Genomic DNA, 17,967 nt, shown 5'->3' on the forward strand with positions numbered 1-17,967 from the left:
AAAAGCACACTCCAAAGAGTTTGGAGCGGGCTGAGCAAAAGAAGGAGCTCAAAAGGCCTCAAAACTCTTTTGAGTTGAGAATAAAAAGGGTCTAGGACAGAACGTGGAGACCAGTGAGGAGGCTCTTGCAATTACTCAAGTCAGAGGTGGGAATAGTGAAGGGGTGAGAAATAATCCATTCCTGGACATATTTTGAAGGTAGAGAAGACTTCATTTGCTGATGGATTGGATGTGGGAAAGAGAAGTCAAGGTTGACTCCAAGGTTTTCACCTAAACAATAGGAAAGATGGATTTGCTATGATTTTTTTCATGTAGCAAATTTTGGGTGGAAGATCATGGCTTTAGTTTTGGACATATTAAGTAATTACCTAGATTTTAATGATAAGGAAACCAATGTTCAGGATAATTTAGCTACTGCTGTGATAGAGATAAGGGTGGGATGTTAATTTGGAGTGGGAAGAGGTGATGTAAGAAAGCATCCTTAGAAACCCTCATGCACTGTTGGTGGGATTACAAATTGGTGCAGCCACTGTGGAAAACAATATGGAAGTTCTGCAAAAAATTAAAAGTAGAACTACCTTATGACCCAGGAATTCCACCTCTGGGTATTAATCCAGAGAAATCCAAAACACTAATTTGAAAAGATATATGCACCCCTATGTTTACTGCAGTGCTATTTGTAATAACCAAGATATGGAAGCAACCTAAGTGACCATTAATAATAGATGAATGGATAAAGAAGTGGTACAATGGAATATATAATAGAACATTACTCAGCCATAAAAACGAAGTGAAATCTTACCATTTGTGACAACGTGGATAAACCTAGAAGGTATTATGAGTGAAATAAGTTAGAGAAAGACAAATATCATATATTCTCACTTATATGTAGAATCTAAAGAAGAAAATAAGCCAAAAAAACAAAACAAAAGCAAAACAAAAATAGAAACAGACTCATTGATACAGAGAACAAACTGATCATTACCAGATGGGAGGGGGATTGGGAGGCAGGGTGAAAAAGGAAGGAATTAAGAAACACAAATTAATTGGTAGTTACAATATGGTCATGGGGATGTAAAGTACAACATAGGGAATATAGACAATAATATTGTAATAACTATGTATAGTGCCAGGTGGGTACAACACTAATCAGGAGGATCAATTCATAAATTATATAAATGCCTAACCACTACGCTATATGTAATATTTTATTATTATAAAATAATATTGAATGTCAACTGTAATTGAAAAAAAGAATCCCTAGAGAAGATGACATTTGAGTTAGGTTTTGAAGGATGAATAAGAGTCCCTTAGGCAGTTAAAAAAAAAGGGAAATTCCTTTCTGATAAGGCAACAGCCCGACAGGTGACATATTTGAACAGATTGTTTAAGTCAAAGAAAGTATGTGCTTCAAGGTAGAGTTTCTATTTATGGCTTTGTATTCATGTTAGACAATTTCCCTTAAAGCGAGCTCTCCTAGCACCCCAGTGTGCCCAAACATGAGTTGTTTTTGTTTGTTTTTTTGGGTGGGGCAACAAAAGATTTTCAAATTCCCTTTGGTTCTGGTTTCTTGAACCTGTATTAATACCACTGAGCCTCACCTTCTTTACCCTTTGGGATGACCTGATTCTAAATCCATTTTGTCATCAGATCATCAGAACTTCTGGCCAGAAGTGTCAGTCCATGGAAGCCCTGGCTACTCAGAAACATTCTGAGAGCTGTTTGTCAATGGGGATGCCATGGTGGAACTAAAGGATTTCCCAGAAATCAGGGTAAACTGAAAAGATATGTCTTGACAATACAGCAGACTGGAGTATAGGCATGATGGGGAAGGATGCCAGATAAATTTTGGCCAAGGTCAAATTTGAAGCAATATGGGCTAATGGAAACTCTTTTGGAAGAAAGGAGACAAGTGGTCTTGCCCTGAGTTTGGCAGCAGCTTACAGGGTACCAATGAGCAGTTCCCTTCGCATTTCTGGGCTTCGGTGACATTATCTGTAGAGTGGAAATGATACTATTTCAAAGTATTGAAATATAGATATTGTGATTCCTACAGAATTTTTAGTTCTGCCCTGAGCACTTTTTACTTCACGTTCTGCTTCTGGAAGCACCCGGCTCTCAGGATGTTTCTGAATGGCCAGGGAGGGCTTCCATGGACTGACCCTTCTGGTCAGAAGAGCAGCTGACCCAATTATAAGATGGATTCAGAATCAAATTGTCTCAGAGGGTAAAAGAAGGTTAGGCTTGGTGACATTAAGATAAGTTCAAGAGGCCAGAACCAATGGGAACTTGAAAACCTTTTGTTTTGGGGCAAGAAAACATAGGTTTGTACACAAATGTGGTACTAGAACAGGCTCTCTTTGAGGGAAATGCCCTGACACTGAGAGAAGAATGGGTTGGTGTCTACAAATGCACTTTGAAATTTAATAGCATCCTGTAATTGAAAGGGATTACTGTTATTTTCTTGTCCTTCCTAAGACCTATGGTTGATGCTCTCCTTCTCACTCTCTTCTCCTTCTCTTTTCCTATTTTTCTTTTTGTCATTTTCTCTCATTCTTTTTTTTTCTTTGTTTTAATTGAGGAATTGAGGGAGGGGAACAGTGTTGGGGACTTGGGGAGAGAGACCAGCCAAGTGCTGTTCTTCAGTCTTAGTTGTGGAGGGCGCCAGTTGCCATCTCAGCTCAAGGTGCTGTGTTACAATCTTATTTGCAGTGGGCATAGCCACCATCCCATGCGGGAGTTGAACCGGCAGCCTTGTTGTTAAAAGCGTGTGCTCTAACCACTGAGCAATCCAGGCGGCAGCTCAGCTCAAGCTGCCGAGTTCAGTCTTAGTTGCGGGTGGGCATAGCCCACCATTGAACAGGCAACCTTGTTGTTAGGAGCACGTAGTGTCACCAGCTGAGCCATCCTGCCACCTGCTGAGCCATCCTGTCACCTGTTGGCAGCTCAGTGGCAGCTCAGCTTGGGCGCAGCGTCATTGGCCCATATGGGAATCGAACCGGCGGTCCTGTTGCTCAGAGCTCGCGCTCTTAAGCTAACTCTTAAGCAACTGAGCCACTCGGCCGGCCCACTTTCTCTTTTTCTCCTCTCCTTCCCCCTTCCCTCCTTGTCATTTCCTTCACCGTTTTGTCCATTTGAAAACCCAAACCTAGATCACACTACATATGTCTGTTTAAAGAAAAATAGTAAAGAAAGTCCTAACAAACTTCTTTTGTCTATCATGGATATATCGAGAACCTACCATTTGCGATGTCTTGTGCAGGCAGGAGAGCAGCAATCCTGAACAGGAAGCACCAGTTTTGTGAGAAAGGCACACATGTATTCACTGTCTCTCCCTCCTGAGTTGCTGTTCCCTCCCCCAGACCCACAGCTGCGTTCAGTGGTAGCTTAGCAAAGTATCCATGATCAGCGTGATGGACTGAGGTCTTCAAATTGTATGTGCTGATCCTGTCTCCTCTAATACTCAAAACTGCCCCCCATGAATTTCCTCTTCCTTTTTGGTAGAAAATGGCTTCTATCCTCCAAGGGAGCATCTCTCAACCCAAGTCATGCCAATGGCAAACATTGTGGTCAATGGTTTGTCTATAGAGTTAGAGCTTCAGCAAAAACAATAAGGGTGCACAGATATTCGGTGCCACTGAGGCTAAGCAGATCATGCTTCGGTGTTGTTTGACTGGTTGTTTAATTGAACCAAGGAGGCAGTTCCGGTTTGGCGTCCCTTTGCTTCCCCTTGCTCCAGCCCTTTACCACTCTAAGACCTTCATTAGTGTTACTTCTTCCTCCAGCTTCATGGGACCAGAGTCGCACGGGACAGGACTCCTATGTCCTCATGGCCAGCTCTCAGTCGGAGATGGAGGAGTGGGTTAAATTCCTTAGGAGAGTCGCTGGCACGCCCTCTGGAGGTAAGGACCCCTGCAGGCTTTCCTGGGCAGGTGTCTGTAATATTTCAGGGATGGGGAGGAAGTAGCTCCAGACGTGATCTTTCCTTGAACAATATTCAAAGAAGACGACCAGAAGACGGCTCTGAGGCCATGCTTATTGCCCAGACTCCAGGTTCCCTCCCCAGGTGATCTCAGCTGGTGTCTGGAGTCCACCTGTGAACCCAGGATCTGGGCCAGGGAGGCAGTTCTGTGGCCTGTGACCTGCCCAGTGGGGGTTACAAGAAAAGAAGTGACCTGGATGGGACAGCCAAACTCAGGAGTGCCCACCCCCATGATCCTGAACAGTGGCAACCTATTATAAAACAGATTAGCATAATTTCATGAACCATGTCCCAATTCCTAAACACAATATTTTTTTATGGTGTTAATCAGGCTGAGATGAGGTTTTTATTTACTAAAGCTCTGTTATATGCTGTCCAGCCTGCAAAAGCTTAGCTGCAACCTTCCTTATTTGCTCTGGAGTGTGAGATTGTTGACATTTTCTGTTTTCCCTAGTCCAGTGCTTTAGGCTGTCTCAACTGAAAAGGGTAGTGGATGTTATCTAACTACCGTGTTTCCCTGAAAATAAGCCCTAACCAGAAAACAAGCCCTAGCATGGTTTTTCAGGATGCTCGTAATATAAGCCCCAGTTAAGATCGTCAGCCAGACATGACTGTTTGAATAAATGCAGATTTTTGTACATGAATAAATGTAGATTGTTGGAGCAAAAATTTTTATAAGACCCGGTCTTGTTTTCGGGGAAACATGGTATGCACCTGCTCTGAGTCAAAATACTGCCTTTGCGCTGTAACCAGCATCTGTACCCTGTGCAGTGCTTGGCTGAGCCTTGCCATAGTGAACTGCTGCAGTCTGTCATAAGCCACATGGGGATTTCTCCCTTCCCCCACCCAAGGCCACCACCCTGAGAAGCTAGTCAAGCATATGTCCTGTAGGCAGGGGAAAGTCCAAGGGAAGAGAAACACGAGTGTAGCAGTCTTTATCCATTCAAGAAACAGAGTTGGGCTCTGATGTAGCATTGCAGATGTTTTTGAAGCCTCTCCTTGAACCCAAATCATAGATCTCAGGATGAGAAGGTATTTGAAGACAGAAGAGTCCAGTCTGAGGACCCGGGGCGAGTCAGACATTTGTTCCTCCTATTTGTAAGTCAGGAAACTTTGCTCCTGAAGAAGATTTTTCCAAGGGGTCCAGCTGCCCAGGGTCAGGGCCAGGGCTCTTGCCTCTGTAGACAGCTCTCTTCTGCCACAGTGTGATGCCCCTTGTAAGGCACCCCTAATCTGGGTCTACTAGATCAGCAGTGCATGCCCCCCCCCCCAAATATTGGAAAGTTTCTGGGAATGTAGCTGCTGCCTCGTTGCAGCCCTTTGTGAAACTTTCTATGCCTTTTTGCCCCCAGAACCTGTCCACTGCTCACGACCTTCATTGCTCCCATCTTGTTTGAGGTGCCATGCTATCTTCTCTACATTACAGTCTGTTTTCAACAGAGCAGCCAGAGTGAACCTGTTAAATCTGTCATATCAAGATCCTTCTCCACTCAGCTCTGTCCAATAGCTGCTTTTCTCTCTCAGAGAAGTCTAAAGCCTTCCGATGACTCAGAGTGTACCGTCTGTCCCCACCATCACCTCTCTGACCTTGTTTTCTAGAACCCTCTCCCATGCTCGTTGCACTCCAGCTTCACCAGCCTCCTTGCTCTTCCCCGAACACCCCAGGTGTGGGTGTGCCTCAGAGCCGTTGTACTTACTGTTTTTTCTGTCTGGAATCCTCTTTCTCCAGGGACCTGTATGTCTTGGCCTTTTTCTTTCTTCAGGTCTTTGCTCAAACATCACCTCAGTGAGCCTGCCCCTGATCACCCCATTTGACATTGAACTCTGTCCCCACCCTACTCCCAGATCTCCCTGTCCTTTCCTGCTTAATTTTTCTCCTTGGCACTTACCCTTTTCTGGCATGCTAAGTATTGTACTCATTTGTTTTGTTCACAGTTGGTCTCCCCTCGCTAGAATGAAAGCTTCAATCTACTTTGCAAATTTTTCCCCCCTCTGTTTTGTGTAATGCTGTATTCCAGAATCCAAACAGTGGCCTGATGTAGTAGGTGCTCAATAAATGTTTATTAAATGAACAGGCAAGGGAATGGCCTCCTCGTCCCATAGCATCACTGCGCTCTACTCCTCTAGGCTCTCCACTTAGTTAGTTGATGACCAGTTTATCTGTGAAATTATTCGGTAAATGGGTTGCTCCCTCTAGAATGATCTACCTCCACACATGTTAATGGTGAGCTTTAGCGAAGTTCTTCATGGTTCGTAGACCCCTTAAAGAATTTGATCAAAGCAAAGGATACTCTCCCCAGAAAAATGTTCAGACAAAACAATTTTGCATTCACCTGCAGGATATGTTCAGACCCTGTAGTCCATCTATACACCTCAGGTAATGAATCCCAACTTTGAGTTTTAGGAGTCACTCTAGTGACATTTCTTCTAAGCCAAGGCCTCTTCCTGCCCCAGTCCCCTTTCTGGCTCCCTTTCTCCCTTGATGGGAGAGACGGCCCACATGGCTCTCATGGCACACCCAGCTTCTTCCCCTTGGCTTCTAGTAGCTGGCCCCGAACATTCCTCTCACCTTATCTGATTCTGGGACCATTTCCAATGTGGATGCGGAGGTATTTCCCTACACATCTTAGACACCAGCTGGGTGTCCTACAATTTAACTGAATTCTGACACGGCCTACCTAAAGATAGCATCATATTCCATAGCTTAGGGGCTCAGTCCTAGAAGACTGCCCCCAAACATGCACACACTTCAGATGCCAATCGCAAGGTCACGTTACTACCTGTGCTCCTGACTGACTTGTTCTATAGATCGGAGGTTCCAATGACCCCCTCCTTGGATTCACTTAATTTGCTAAGGTAGCTCACAGAACTCAGGAAAACAGTTTACTTACTAGATGCCAGTTTACTATAAAAGGATATAACTCAGAAGTAGCCAGATGGAAGATATGCGTGGGGCAAGGTATGGGGAAAGGGGCGTGGCACTTCCCTGCCCTCTCGAGGAGCTCCACCCTCCTCACATCTCCACACGTTCACCAACCTGGAAGCTCTCTGAATCCTGTCCTTGTGGGTTTTTATGGCGACTTCATTACATAGGCATTGTAATAAATGCCTATGATTGATCAAATCATTGGCCATTGGCAATTGATTCAACCCCCAGCCCCTCTCTCCTCCCCTGAGTTCTGAGTTGGAGGGTGGGACTGAAAGTTCCAACCCTCTAATCACATGATTGTTTCTACTGGCAACCAGCTCCCATCCACAGGCACTTTCCAAAAGATAAAAGATACCTTTATGGCTCTCATACAGGAAATTCCAAGAGTTTTAGGACCTCTGTGCCAAGAAAGGAGTCAAAGACCAAACACATATTTCTTATAAACCGCAATATCACATCTTAAGAGGGCAACATCATCCCCAGAAGTTCTGGATCCGATTTCAGGTTTTCTACATTTAAGCAGGAGAAAGGGAAGCGAGGAGATCACATCTCCACTTCCGGTAACTTGTTCCAGCGCTCACAGCTGCCCATTTTCTCCAAACCACCTCCTCCTTTTAGTTAGAGGGCTCTGCTTTTCCTGGATCCTTGCACTGAAACCTGGTCTCTGTCCCATCTCCAGGGAGCAGACAAGCCACATTGCAAATTGTTACTCCGTCGGGACCTGCTCTGCCCTCTTCCGCTGGAGGTTGGCCATCAAAAGTTTTTCTCAGGCCATGCTGGGCATATAAGCACTGCACTAAATTGTGCATAGCTCTGTGGGGCCCAGCCAGATTGCAAGAACCTGGGTTAGGTCCCATGTGTTAAGCGCCTTTGTGTGTTTGCCAGCACTAGGCACAGAGAATATAAATGTTGAATTGTTAAATACCTAGGGTTCCTTTGCTTCCTCCTAGTTTTTACAGTTCTCTGTGTCTTTCAGAGCATGATTTCACAATCTACAGCACAGTTTAACTTGTGGGAGTGTGCTGCCTCTGTGATTCATTGTTACTCCATGTGTTCTGGCTAAACTGGACATTAAGAGGGATGATTTTTACTTGTTTTCATTAACTCCCTCATCCCCCTCCCCAAATCCTAACACCAGACATGTATAGATTTATTCACTCACTCAACAAATATATTTTGAGCATGTGTCATATGCCATTGTGCTAGTAGCAGTGGGGGCACAACAGTAAGAAAGAGAGAGAGAGGAAAGAGAGAGAAGAAAAAAAAGACAAAGTCTTTCCCTCAAGGAACTCAGAGTGTAGTAGAAGACAAAGAAATTAATTTATAAAAACCCAAAGAAAACCATAAAATTAGGACTCTGCAAAGTATCACAAAGGTAAAACACATGATACCATGTGGGGGAAAAAAATTTTGTTTGTCACGAAGTTCAGGGAAGCCCTGAACTAGTGATGATTAAGCTTAAGTCTGAAGGGCTAATAGAGGCTAACTAGGCAGAGAAAGGGGAAGAGGAAGTGTCTCAGAGAAATAGCATGTGCAAAGGTCCTGTGACAGAAAGGAGAATAGACTCTGGATTGAGAGGAAGATGATAACAGTGGAGATAGCCTTGTCAAACACGTTGGTCTTCATTCTAAGGTGGCTTGGAAGAGGGTGGTGGTGGTGGAGAGGGAGAGAAGTAAATAGGTTGGTGCAACGTTTTGGAGGTAACATTGCCAGGACACACGAGTGAATTCAACAAGGAAGGAGAATGTGGTATCAAAGATGAGTCCTCTGTTCCTGGCCGGTGAGTGGAGGAATGAACACTTGGTTGGCAGCATCACACTGCCCAGGGCCCTTCCTGGCAACCCTCCCTGCTCCTGCCTTTCAGCATCCCGCACCCCCACTCCCAACCCCCACCCCAGTGATGCTGAGAGACATTTCAAGTCTCCTGGGACTGTCTGGTAGGGTTGCTGCCCTATTTGCTAAATCAGCTCAGTGGGAGGGGGGAAGTCATTTTAGTTTATCTAACAACCCACCTCCAAGACCATTCTCTCTGAAGCCTTGACTGAGCCACCTGCAATTCTGAAAGCTTTTCAAGGGAAGGATGGGCTGGCTTCATCAGCGCTAAGTGAAATCCTGTGTTCCTGCCAGATACATTGATATATGGGGCAATGCTGGTAAGGGCTTGTGTGGGGGATTTTTTTTTAACCCACCTCCATGGTATCCCTTGAATGGCAGTTGACAATTAGCTGCTAAGTAAAAGGAGGCACTTATTTTTATTGTGGGCCGTGACAGCTTTATGTTCACTCTTTAAAAGCCAAGAGTCATGTGTGTAAAGGTGAGAGGGGAGGGGAAGTGGTGTGGGAAGGAGGAAGGGAGGGCTGGGGCAGGTGCCGACAGATCCCAGAGTTTCTGTGTTGGATTCAGAACCCGAGCAGTGTTTACAAGCATGTGCTGGTCTGGAAGCGAGAGAGGATGGTTCTCCCAGGCCGGGGAGGAGGAAAGGCTTGAGGCTGGCCCAGCAGAGGCTGCGATTCCTCACCCTTGCCTGCCTCGTATTCCCAGGATGCCGCAGTGGGAACTGGGCTGTGGCTTTCCCACCCTGGCACTGATCTTTTGCTGGAATTTCAGGAAGAAAACCCCCAAGCTCCGAAAGAAAGGTATTTTTTCCCTATTCTGTGATTCAATTCTTCTTCTGAAAGACACTTTGCCCGGATCTCCTTGTCTCTCCTGTCAGAGATGGGGATGCTTCTGGAATTGAATCCCTGGGAAGCAGGTGCTAGTGCTTGGCCGCCAGGGCTTGTGGGGAGGGGGCGGGGCGGGCTCTCCTGGTGACGTTGGGCTGGACTGGAGGCGGGATGCGGCGAGTCTGTTATCCTGAATCCAGGAGTGTTGGAGTGATGATGAAGGAAGGACCAGATTAGAAAGGAGGTGGCAGCTATTTTTTTCCATTTTCACCTTCCCAACCAACCCACTGTCCTGAGGGTTTTTAGCAAATCTGGGGAGGGGGCTTGAGATGTAAAGGCTGGAGGATGGCCTGCGAGCAGAGACTGGGCAGCTTTCCACCCCCCTCTTCCTCCCCCTGAGAGTTGATGATGTCTGAAATTTCTCCTAGACAATCTTATCCCACTGACTTTAAACAAACGGGATTAAAGCACTGAATTTAGAATCAAGGCACAAATGTGACCTTGGTCAAACTGCTCATCTGATGCTCAGTTTTCTCATCTGGTAAATGGAACAGTAGTATCCACTCCCTAGGGTTCTTAAGAGGCCTAAATGAGAGCACATGTGAAAGCTTCTGGAACAGTTTGCCATAAAATTAGCTTAGTTAAATTTATCAATGGTTATAATTATTACAGCACATATTATAATTAGCTAACTAATTAAAATTTGTACCTGTTAAGATGGAAATGTCTCTGTTAATGTTGACTCGTCCAACATGGGCAGTCCTGAGTGAATGAGTTGCTGGCAGAGGGTAGAAAAAAACAGTAAGGCACTAGTTCCCTGAAGGAGCAGGCGCAACTCGGGGCATGGCACAGAAGGGGAAGCCTGGGTTTTTGTCCCTTGGTGTCCTTGGGGGTGGAGAATGGTCTTTAAGTATCTCCCGCCCCACTGTCTGATGTCTTCCTCCTTCACTGGTCCCTTCCTCGGTTTCATTGGGATGTCTTGGTTCATTAATTTCTCCATATCTAGGCTATTTCATGCCCATCCAGGATCAAAGGGTAGCAATCAGGACCCAGAAGTCAGAGGTAGGTAGAAGTCAGGATTGGGTCTCTGGAGTTCCAGGGATTGTTAGACTCCAAGGTCCTTAATTGTGATCTGAGATGAAGAGTGATGAAACCTGACATGGACAAACTAAAGAACACATGGAAGATCTTTCTCTCACGTAAGAAGGGACCCTGTGGGTCCTGATGTCTCTAGAACTTGCAGTGGTTATGTCTTGTTGAAGGGAATAGCTTTGATTGATTTCTAGGCTGGAGATATAAAGTGTGAAGTCTTCATCATATGGGTGATATTTAAAGCCCTGAGGTTATGAAGCATGCGCGGATGAGGAAAGGAAGGCCTGGGACACTTTGACATATAGAGGACAGGGGTAAAAGGAGGAATCATCCGAGGAGGCTGAGAAGGAGCAGCCAATGAGATAAATGGAGAACTGAGAGCGTGGTGGACCAAAAGCCATGTGAAAAAAAAGTGTCTCAGGAAGGAGGGGTGATTTACTGTGTCACATGTTGCTGATAGAGCAATTAAGATGAAGGCTGAGAATGTGACCCCGGGATTTAAGGATGTAAAATAGGCCATTGATCCTGACAAGTGCGAGTTTGAAGAAATGCTGATCAGAGTGCATTCAGGAGAGAAGAGGCTGTGAACAGGAGGGATGGGAGACAGTGGGTAGTAACAGCTCATTAAGGACTGGTCCATCATGTGTCAGGCTCTGTGCCAGGAGATAAAAATAGATGGTGAGCCAGACGGACTGTCTACCTTTCAGGAGCCCAAAGCCCAGTGGAAGAGAGAGATGTTTAAATAAATCATCATAAAACTCCATGAGAAGTGAAAAAATAGAGGTATGTACAGGAGTTCTATGAGCACAGAAGATAGAGTGACCAAGTCTCTCTGAGGTGAAGACATCTGAACTTAGGCTGCAGGAAGATCAGGTTTCCAGGTGGGAAAAGGGGGAAGGACATTCATTCCTGAGTTTTCAAGAGCAAAGAGCATTTTTCATTCTTTGTGTCATAATCTCCAGCTACCAAAGTGGCTGGTCCACAGCAGATGCTCAATCTATATGTGCTGAATAATTTGTGAAATTCAGTGGAAGAAATTTGCAAGAAACAGAATTGCAAAAGAAGCCATTACAGTAATTTTGAAGGTATCAGCAAGGATAGAGAAGAGAGAGGGTTTAAAGTGTATTGTAGAATGTACTGATTTATCTGGAGGAAAAGAGGGGTGTTGTAGATAATTCGAACACTCACAGTTTTGCTAATTGAGTTACTTGAGGGCAGGTACCTTATGTTAATGTTCTGTATTCTCAGTGCCTAGGAAAGTGCTTGGTGCTTTGCTGGCTAAGTGCTATGGCCTGCGAAGAAGGCTACAGGAAAAGTGGTGATTTGGGAGTGCTGGGGGTGTGGAGAGAGCGAGATTGGAGAAGATACTGCAAGAACTGCCATTAGATGTTTGACTTATAGAATGGAGGAGAAAGAGGGGAAGAGAAAGAAATGAGAAAGAGAGAGAGAGAGAGAGATCTTGACCAGATATGTGGATGTATAAGTTACCAGTTTGTAGGTGGTATGTGCATATATGGAATCATGAACTTTCCCAAGGAGAATGTCTAGAGTAGGAGGATGTCTGAGTTGGAACGCCAGGAAATGGCACACTAAAGGAGCAGGTGGAGGAGGGGGTACAAGAAAGACTGCAGAGAAGCCTGCATGGAGATGGGAGTACAATGAGAATGGATGGTTTTGTAGTCATGTAGGGAGGAAGTCTTGAGGAGGAAGATGAATCAACATCATGAGAGTCTTCAGTGAAGACTAGTAGAGTGAGGAATGAACGCAGGCCAGATTTTCCCATTAGAAGGGCGCTAGAAATTTTATTGAATGGACTAAGTGGAAAGATTCAACCTGATGAATCCAGATTGGGATGGATTGAGAGGTTGAGGAATAAATACTAAGGGAAGTAAAGGCCGTGACAGTGGACAACTCTTTCAAGAAGTGGACACATGTTTTGATGAGTATACTGGTGGAGAGAAGAAAGGCAAGTGTTGGTTGTTTGCGACCTGGGGTAGGAGATTAGTCTTTAATAAATTGGTAAAGACTTAGACTCATGTGGGGTTTTTTTTAACTGAAAAAGAAAAATTTAAGATACAAAAGAGAAGGAGTGATGTTTGCTATGCTTCAAGTAAACATCATCTTAGAAGAAAGCATAGGGTTTTTTTCTTATTCTGTGAGAGGATAGACAGATAGACAGGAGGAAGGATAAGAGAGGCAGGGATGGAAATGAGAGAGTTCCCTCATAATATCCTTAGTTTGGGGACATAAAGAAAAGTGCAGACAAGTTCACCTGCTGAGACAGAGAGGAGAGGGACTGGGTGGTAAGCTCAAGGGGAGTGGTGAAGATTTGGCACCAAAGTCTTACAGAGATTGGAAATACAAATTTCCATGATATAGTGTGCTATATTTTCTTGTAGCTCTCAGTGGCCTGATGAAGGCATGGAGATGGTAGTGGAAATTGGCCGAGTGGAGAGAATGGAGAGAAAAGGAGTGCTGGGAAATGAGTGTACCGAGGAGAGTGGCATTGAAATGCCTGACTGTGGAATATGGGAGGAATAGAGAACGAACACAGGACAAGGATGATAGACTCAGAGAAGTTAGAGGACTGACTATGCAGAGAAGCATGAGAAGGCCCTTGATTCCAGATCACCTGCATTTGCCTGGAGACCTCAGAAATGGTGCTCCCACTTGATAGCTCTAATGTGTCCGTGCACACACACCATCATATTGTGTTTGGGTGATCTGTCCCTGTGGGGTCCCATTTCAACTGCCTTTCCCTTTGAAGTGCTCCTCTATGGACCCCTCGAAGGGGATTTTACAAATGCCATGTGGTCTGTATTTTAAGTCAGATCATTTCAATAGTTTCCCTCCAATTTAGTGAAAATATCTATCCAGCTTCCTTCACAGACAAATAGGAACCTAATTCTATATTGTTTTGCCGTTCTCTTAATTTTTTCTCATTATTTTGCAAGGCGTTCTTTCATAACTCGATGGTGAGCTAAATGAATGTAAGAACTATATCTTACATTCCCTTATCTGTGTAGCCCATTCCACGTGGTCTGTCGATGGCACATGGCAGGGCACTCAATCAATGTTAACGTGAAGCTGAACTTATCTACTGAGGAGATTTAGTGTTTAAACTAAAGAAATGCCAAAATTATCATTAATCATGGAAAGTGAAAATAATCCATTAAGTGATTTAGCAAAGTTTGTCAACAATCTACCAGGCTTTATGCTAACCATTGGGAATAAAAAGATTGTCCCCATGTTTTCAGCACCAGGGAGCCTACAGTGTGCAGGGAGAGGGACTTACAAATAATTATAGCACAGTGTGGAAAGAGATTGGGATATTCAAGATGGAGTATGAGTACACAGAGTAAGGACAGAATCTCTCAGGCTGGGGTCAGGGAAGTCTTAGTAGAGGTGACAATATTTGAGTCAGGCCAAAGAAGACAAATAGAATTCCAGCAGATGGGGAGGGGAGAGATGAACTGACTGGGCAGTGAGAAGCAACTATCCCAGGGCACGAAGGCCTGAGAGCACTGTGGGCTTTGAGACCATGACGGTGAGGTGCCTTTGGGGGCGTGGTAGGAAGTCAGGCAAGAAAGGTAGGTAGAGGCCAGGCTGAATGCCAACCTAAGTAAGGAATACCAGCCCCAGCTTTCAGACGTTAGCCATAAAAATATTTAATCAGTCTCACTGAAATGCAATAAGTAAAACAGATATCAGCCCTTCTGGTTGGCAGGAGGGGCTGCAGAAGAACCCCCTAGGACTCTGAGGTGTAATTTGAAAAATGCTATGGCAATTGGAGAATTAGATAACTATTGTAAGCAGAGGGGAAACGTGCTCAGGTAGATCAGTGGTTTAGAAAGGTAAATAGCAGGAGGGTTTGAACATGTTTGAAGAAGCAGTCATGGGTGGGAGAGGAGTCCAGCCTGGCCTAGGGCAGTGGGTGGGGGTGGAAGGGACATGGGAGATTCAAGAACTCCTTACAGCTTTTTATAGGTGGAATCCACGTTAATTAGAGAGTGGATGTAGGGGACCAACAAGAGAGAGAGAGAGAATCATGGGGAAAACCAAAGGGCTTTGGGAACCAGTGTCCATTGATAGAAGTGGTCAGTGCAACAAAATCCTAATTATGACAGAGGGAAACTCAGGCAGGACGGGACTAAAGCCATGACCTATCTTCTGAGCCTCCAGGACACACAGGGCATGGGGGCATGGTGGGAAAACAATGGGCAGCTAGCAATTCTCCTGATTTATGAACTAACCTTGCTATACCACTGGGGTAGAGCCAAGTGCTGATAGGGCTGGGATAGAGCTGGTCCACACATGCTTTGCTGGAGGCGGTGTAATTTGGAAAAATATTTTTGAAAAGCAATTTGCATGCCATCGAGTGATAAAAATGTTCAAACCACTTCACCTAGTAATTCTACATGTGGGAATTTGCCCTAAGGAAATAGTTCAAAAGAATGAGAAGTCCATCCATCCAAATGTCAAATAATTAATTAAGCAATTAATTAGAAATAATACATTGCACTACACACATTCCAGGAGGAATGTTCTCTGTGGCAATGTTAATAATAGTAAAACATAGTAAACAGCCTCAATTATTAAAAATGCTGCACTGGCGTAACACACTATGAGACATCCATGTCATAGATGGTTATGCTTTAATACTATATGATGCAAGCAGAATGAAAAGCAATCTGCTTGTTGCTGTGGTTAAGGGCACATTCTCTTGCATTTACTGCCCGGGCTTGAATTCTGACTGTACGGTGCCCTGGCACCTGATCTTGGCAAGTGCACCAGTGCCCCTAAGGCTCAGTGTCTTTAACAGTAAGGTGGGTGTAACAATGCTACCACTTCATGGGGTTTCAGTCAAGGGTAAATAAGAAAAGGTGTGCAAAGTGCTTAGCATAATTCCTAGCACTCGAGTAGTCAGTAGAAGTGAATTTTTATTTTAAATACGTGAAAATGTGTATCCATAGACGAAGACTGACAGAGACTGCCCCAATTTCCAGCCCCAAGGAAATATTATGGGTGATTTGTTTCCTTTACTTTGTTTAGTATAATTCCCTTAAAACCTTTGAGGTCATAGGCAATACTGAAAATCAAGAAATAGGCAAAGTACTTTGACCTGTCAGTTCATCCAATGGAAGTCAGAATGATGAACAGGTCCTGTTTTTCTCTTCCTAGCGGTGTTTGGCCAGCGCTTGGATGAGACCGTGGCCTATGAGCAGAAATTTGGCCTCCACCTGGTGCCCATCCTGGTGGAGAAGTGTACGGAGTTCATCCTTGAACATGGCCTGAATGAAGAGGGCATCTTCCGACTGCCCGGGCAGGACAACCTGGTAAAGCAGCTCAGAGATGCTTTTGATGCAGGGGAGCGGCCCTCGTTTGACAGGTACGCTGTCCTCACCTCGCCCTCCCCTCTGCCTTACTTGGGTAAGAAGATCTCTCTCATCCAGTTGAGCTATGGGACTCGCACAGACACTTCCAAGAGGCCTGGCTTGCAACAGAAAGAGCCTTTTGTTTTGCTCATTATTCAGAATCTGAGCGCCTGGAGCACAGGAGAGTATGGTGATCAGTTACCCGAGAGATGATGTGAACTAGAATAAGAGCCTACTGGGCAGAGTCAAGAGATGTTTAGGATATAGGGGAAGGGGGAGTGTGGAGTAGGGGAGACACATGGGACTTAGCTCCAGGCCCACCCTTCTGGGCAGATGAGGAATGTGGAAGAGCTGAGCTGGTTGTACAGCAGACGTGGTGTGGTAGAGAACGCACCGTGCCTAGAAACAAAGGCTCCGTTTTCCTCAGCTTCCCTGAAGTGGCCAGAACGAGCATTTATTAGTTTGGGAGACCACAGTACTGCCCAATTCTGAATTGAGTTCTGAGCCCTTATGGAGGGAGTACATACTGACAGCTTGGCAGCCTGGTGTTCTCCTGAGTCTCCTCTGTGGGGGTTGTCCCGACCTGTTGGGGGCATATCAAGGGTAAGGAGATTTCTCCCCACCACTCCCCTCCCACTCCACCTCCTCCAGCCACCCAACCGAGGTTTTCTTCTCTGCCATGCTCAGCCAGTACAAGCCCTACCCTGACATTGCACACTCTTTGCCTGTTGGGCAATATTTGCCCCAGTGGCCCATGTGTGCTTGTCCGGCTGGCAAGAAAGAACCATTGTTCTTTCCAAATCAACAGCCCATAACCAAGCTTTAGTAAGACGGGCCTGAATGCTATCCAGCTTCCAAAAGTTGAAATCCCCTACGAGCGTATTTAAGACTGAGGAGCAGGGTGAATAGCTGAGTGTCATGCTGTATGGACAGTTTCACCGCTCATCTCTCTCTCACCTCTCACTCCAGTTCTCAAAGTTGCCCATTCTCCCTCCTAAGCATCTCTAAGGCTCATCTGTTTCCATTCTCACAGCCACTGTCTTAGTTTGGACCACTATATGTCTGTCTTTGTTGCCTTTGGCCTGTAATAGGTTAATTTACCAAGGGTGCTATATTTTAACAGGAAATCAACGGGTGCAGTTGTTACTGGAACTATAGAAGGCTATAGGCATCAAGGACCTCTGGGCTGCACCATAAATTGCTTTTCATTTCATTTCATTATCGGGCACCTGGTCAATGAAGCTCACCACCTTTATATTCATTTTGCTTCTTATATTTTTAACTAGCTTTGAGTTGATCAAAAGATATAGGTGGGCTGTTGCTAAAGAAATGTGAACAGTCAACCAGGAAGAACAGAGGTGATTTCTGGGTTTGCCAAACACCTGCCCTAGACTTGAGCTTTTGCATCTATGAAATCAGCCCCGTTGACAGTCAGAGTCTTTGATTCCTCTGAAACATTGGGCTGGAAGGAGGAAAAGTGTCACATCTCCACTGCCAGAACCAAGGGGTAGCGTTTATGCATCCATAAGCAGGAAGGGTTCTCAGGGTCCTCCAGTACTGACTCCCAGGTCATGACCCTTGCGGATACTCATTTGGAGCTCATCTAGTCTTATATGCAATCTCCCTGGGAGATCCCCCAAATTGCCTCACTGGAATGAGAAAAACAAAGGAGCTCTAATTTGACAGATTCTAGTGCAGGTGTGTCTGGCTCTCGTTGAACATATTAATATGAATTTTAAAACCTCATGTCCAGTCTCTACTGGGCTGGATACTGACCAGCCACAAAGATGATACATTTCTGATATACCCGTATTTCTGTGAGAAATACGCTCAGACATTCCCCATGATAAGATCAATGCTTCAAGGGAAGGGTGGGCAGAGCCATTTAAGAGGCCTTAGCTAATCTCTGGCAGATCAGGAGTTGAA

The 17,967-nt window shown here is 45.1% G+C and overlaps 1 protein-coding gene across 2 annotated transcripts in view; it reads left to right on the forward strand.

Moving 5' to 3' along the window:
* The window catches only part of ARHGAP25 (Rho GTPase activating protein 25), a 69,970-nt gene that overhangs the window by 48,698 nt on the left and 3,305 nt on the right, over positions 1-17,967 (forward strand). For both annotated transcript variants that reach the window (XM_019635760.1, XM_019635750.1), the window contains exons 4-5: positions 3,786-3,902; positions 15,848-16,055. In XM_019635760.1, the coding sequence (XP_019491305.1) occupies positions 3,786-3,902; positions 15,848-16,055 (325 nt within the window). The remainder of the gene's footprint in view (positions 1-3,785; positions 3,903-15,847; positions 16,056-17,967) is intronic.

The sequence above is a fragment of the Hipposideros armiger genome, unplaced genomic scaffold (genome assembly GCF_001890085.2).
Source record: "Hipposideros armiger isolate ML-2016 unplaced genomic scaffold, ASM189008v1 scaffold_2, whole genome shotgun sequence".
NCBI classification, from domain to species: domain Eukaryota; kingdom Metazoa; phylum Chordata; class Mammalia; order Chiroptera; family Hipposideridae; genus Hipposideros; species Hipposideros armiger.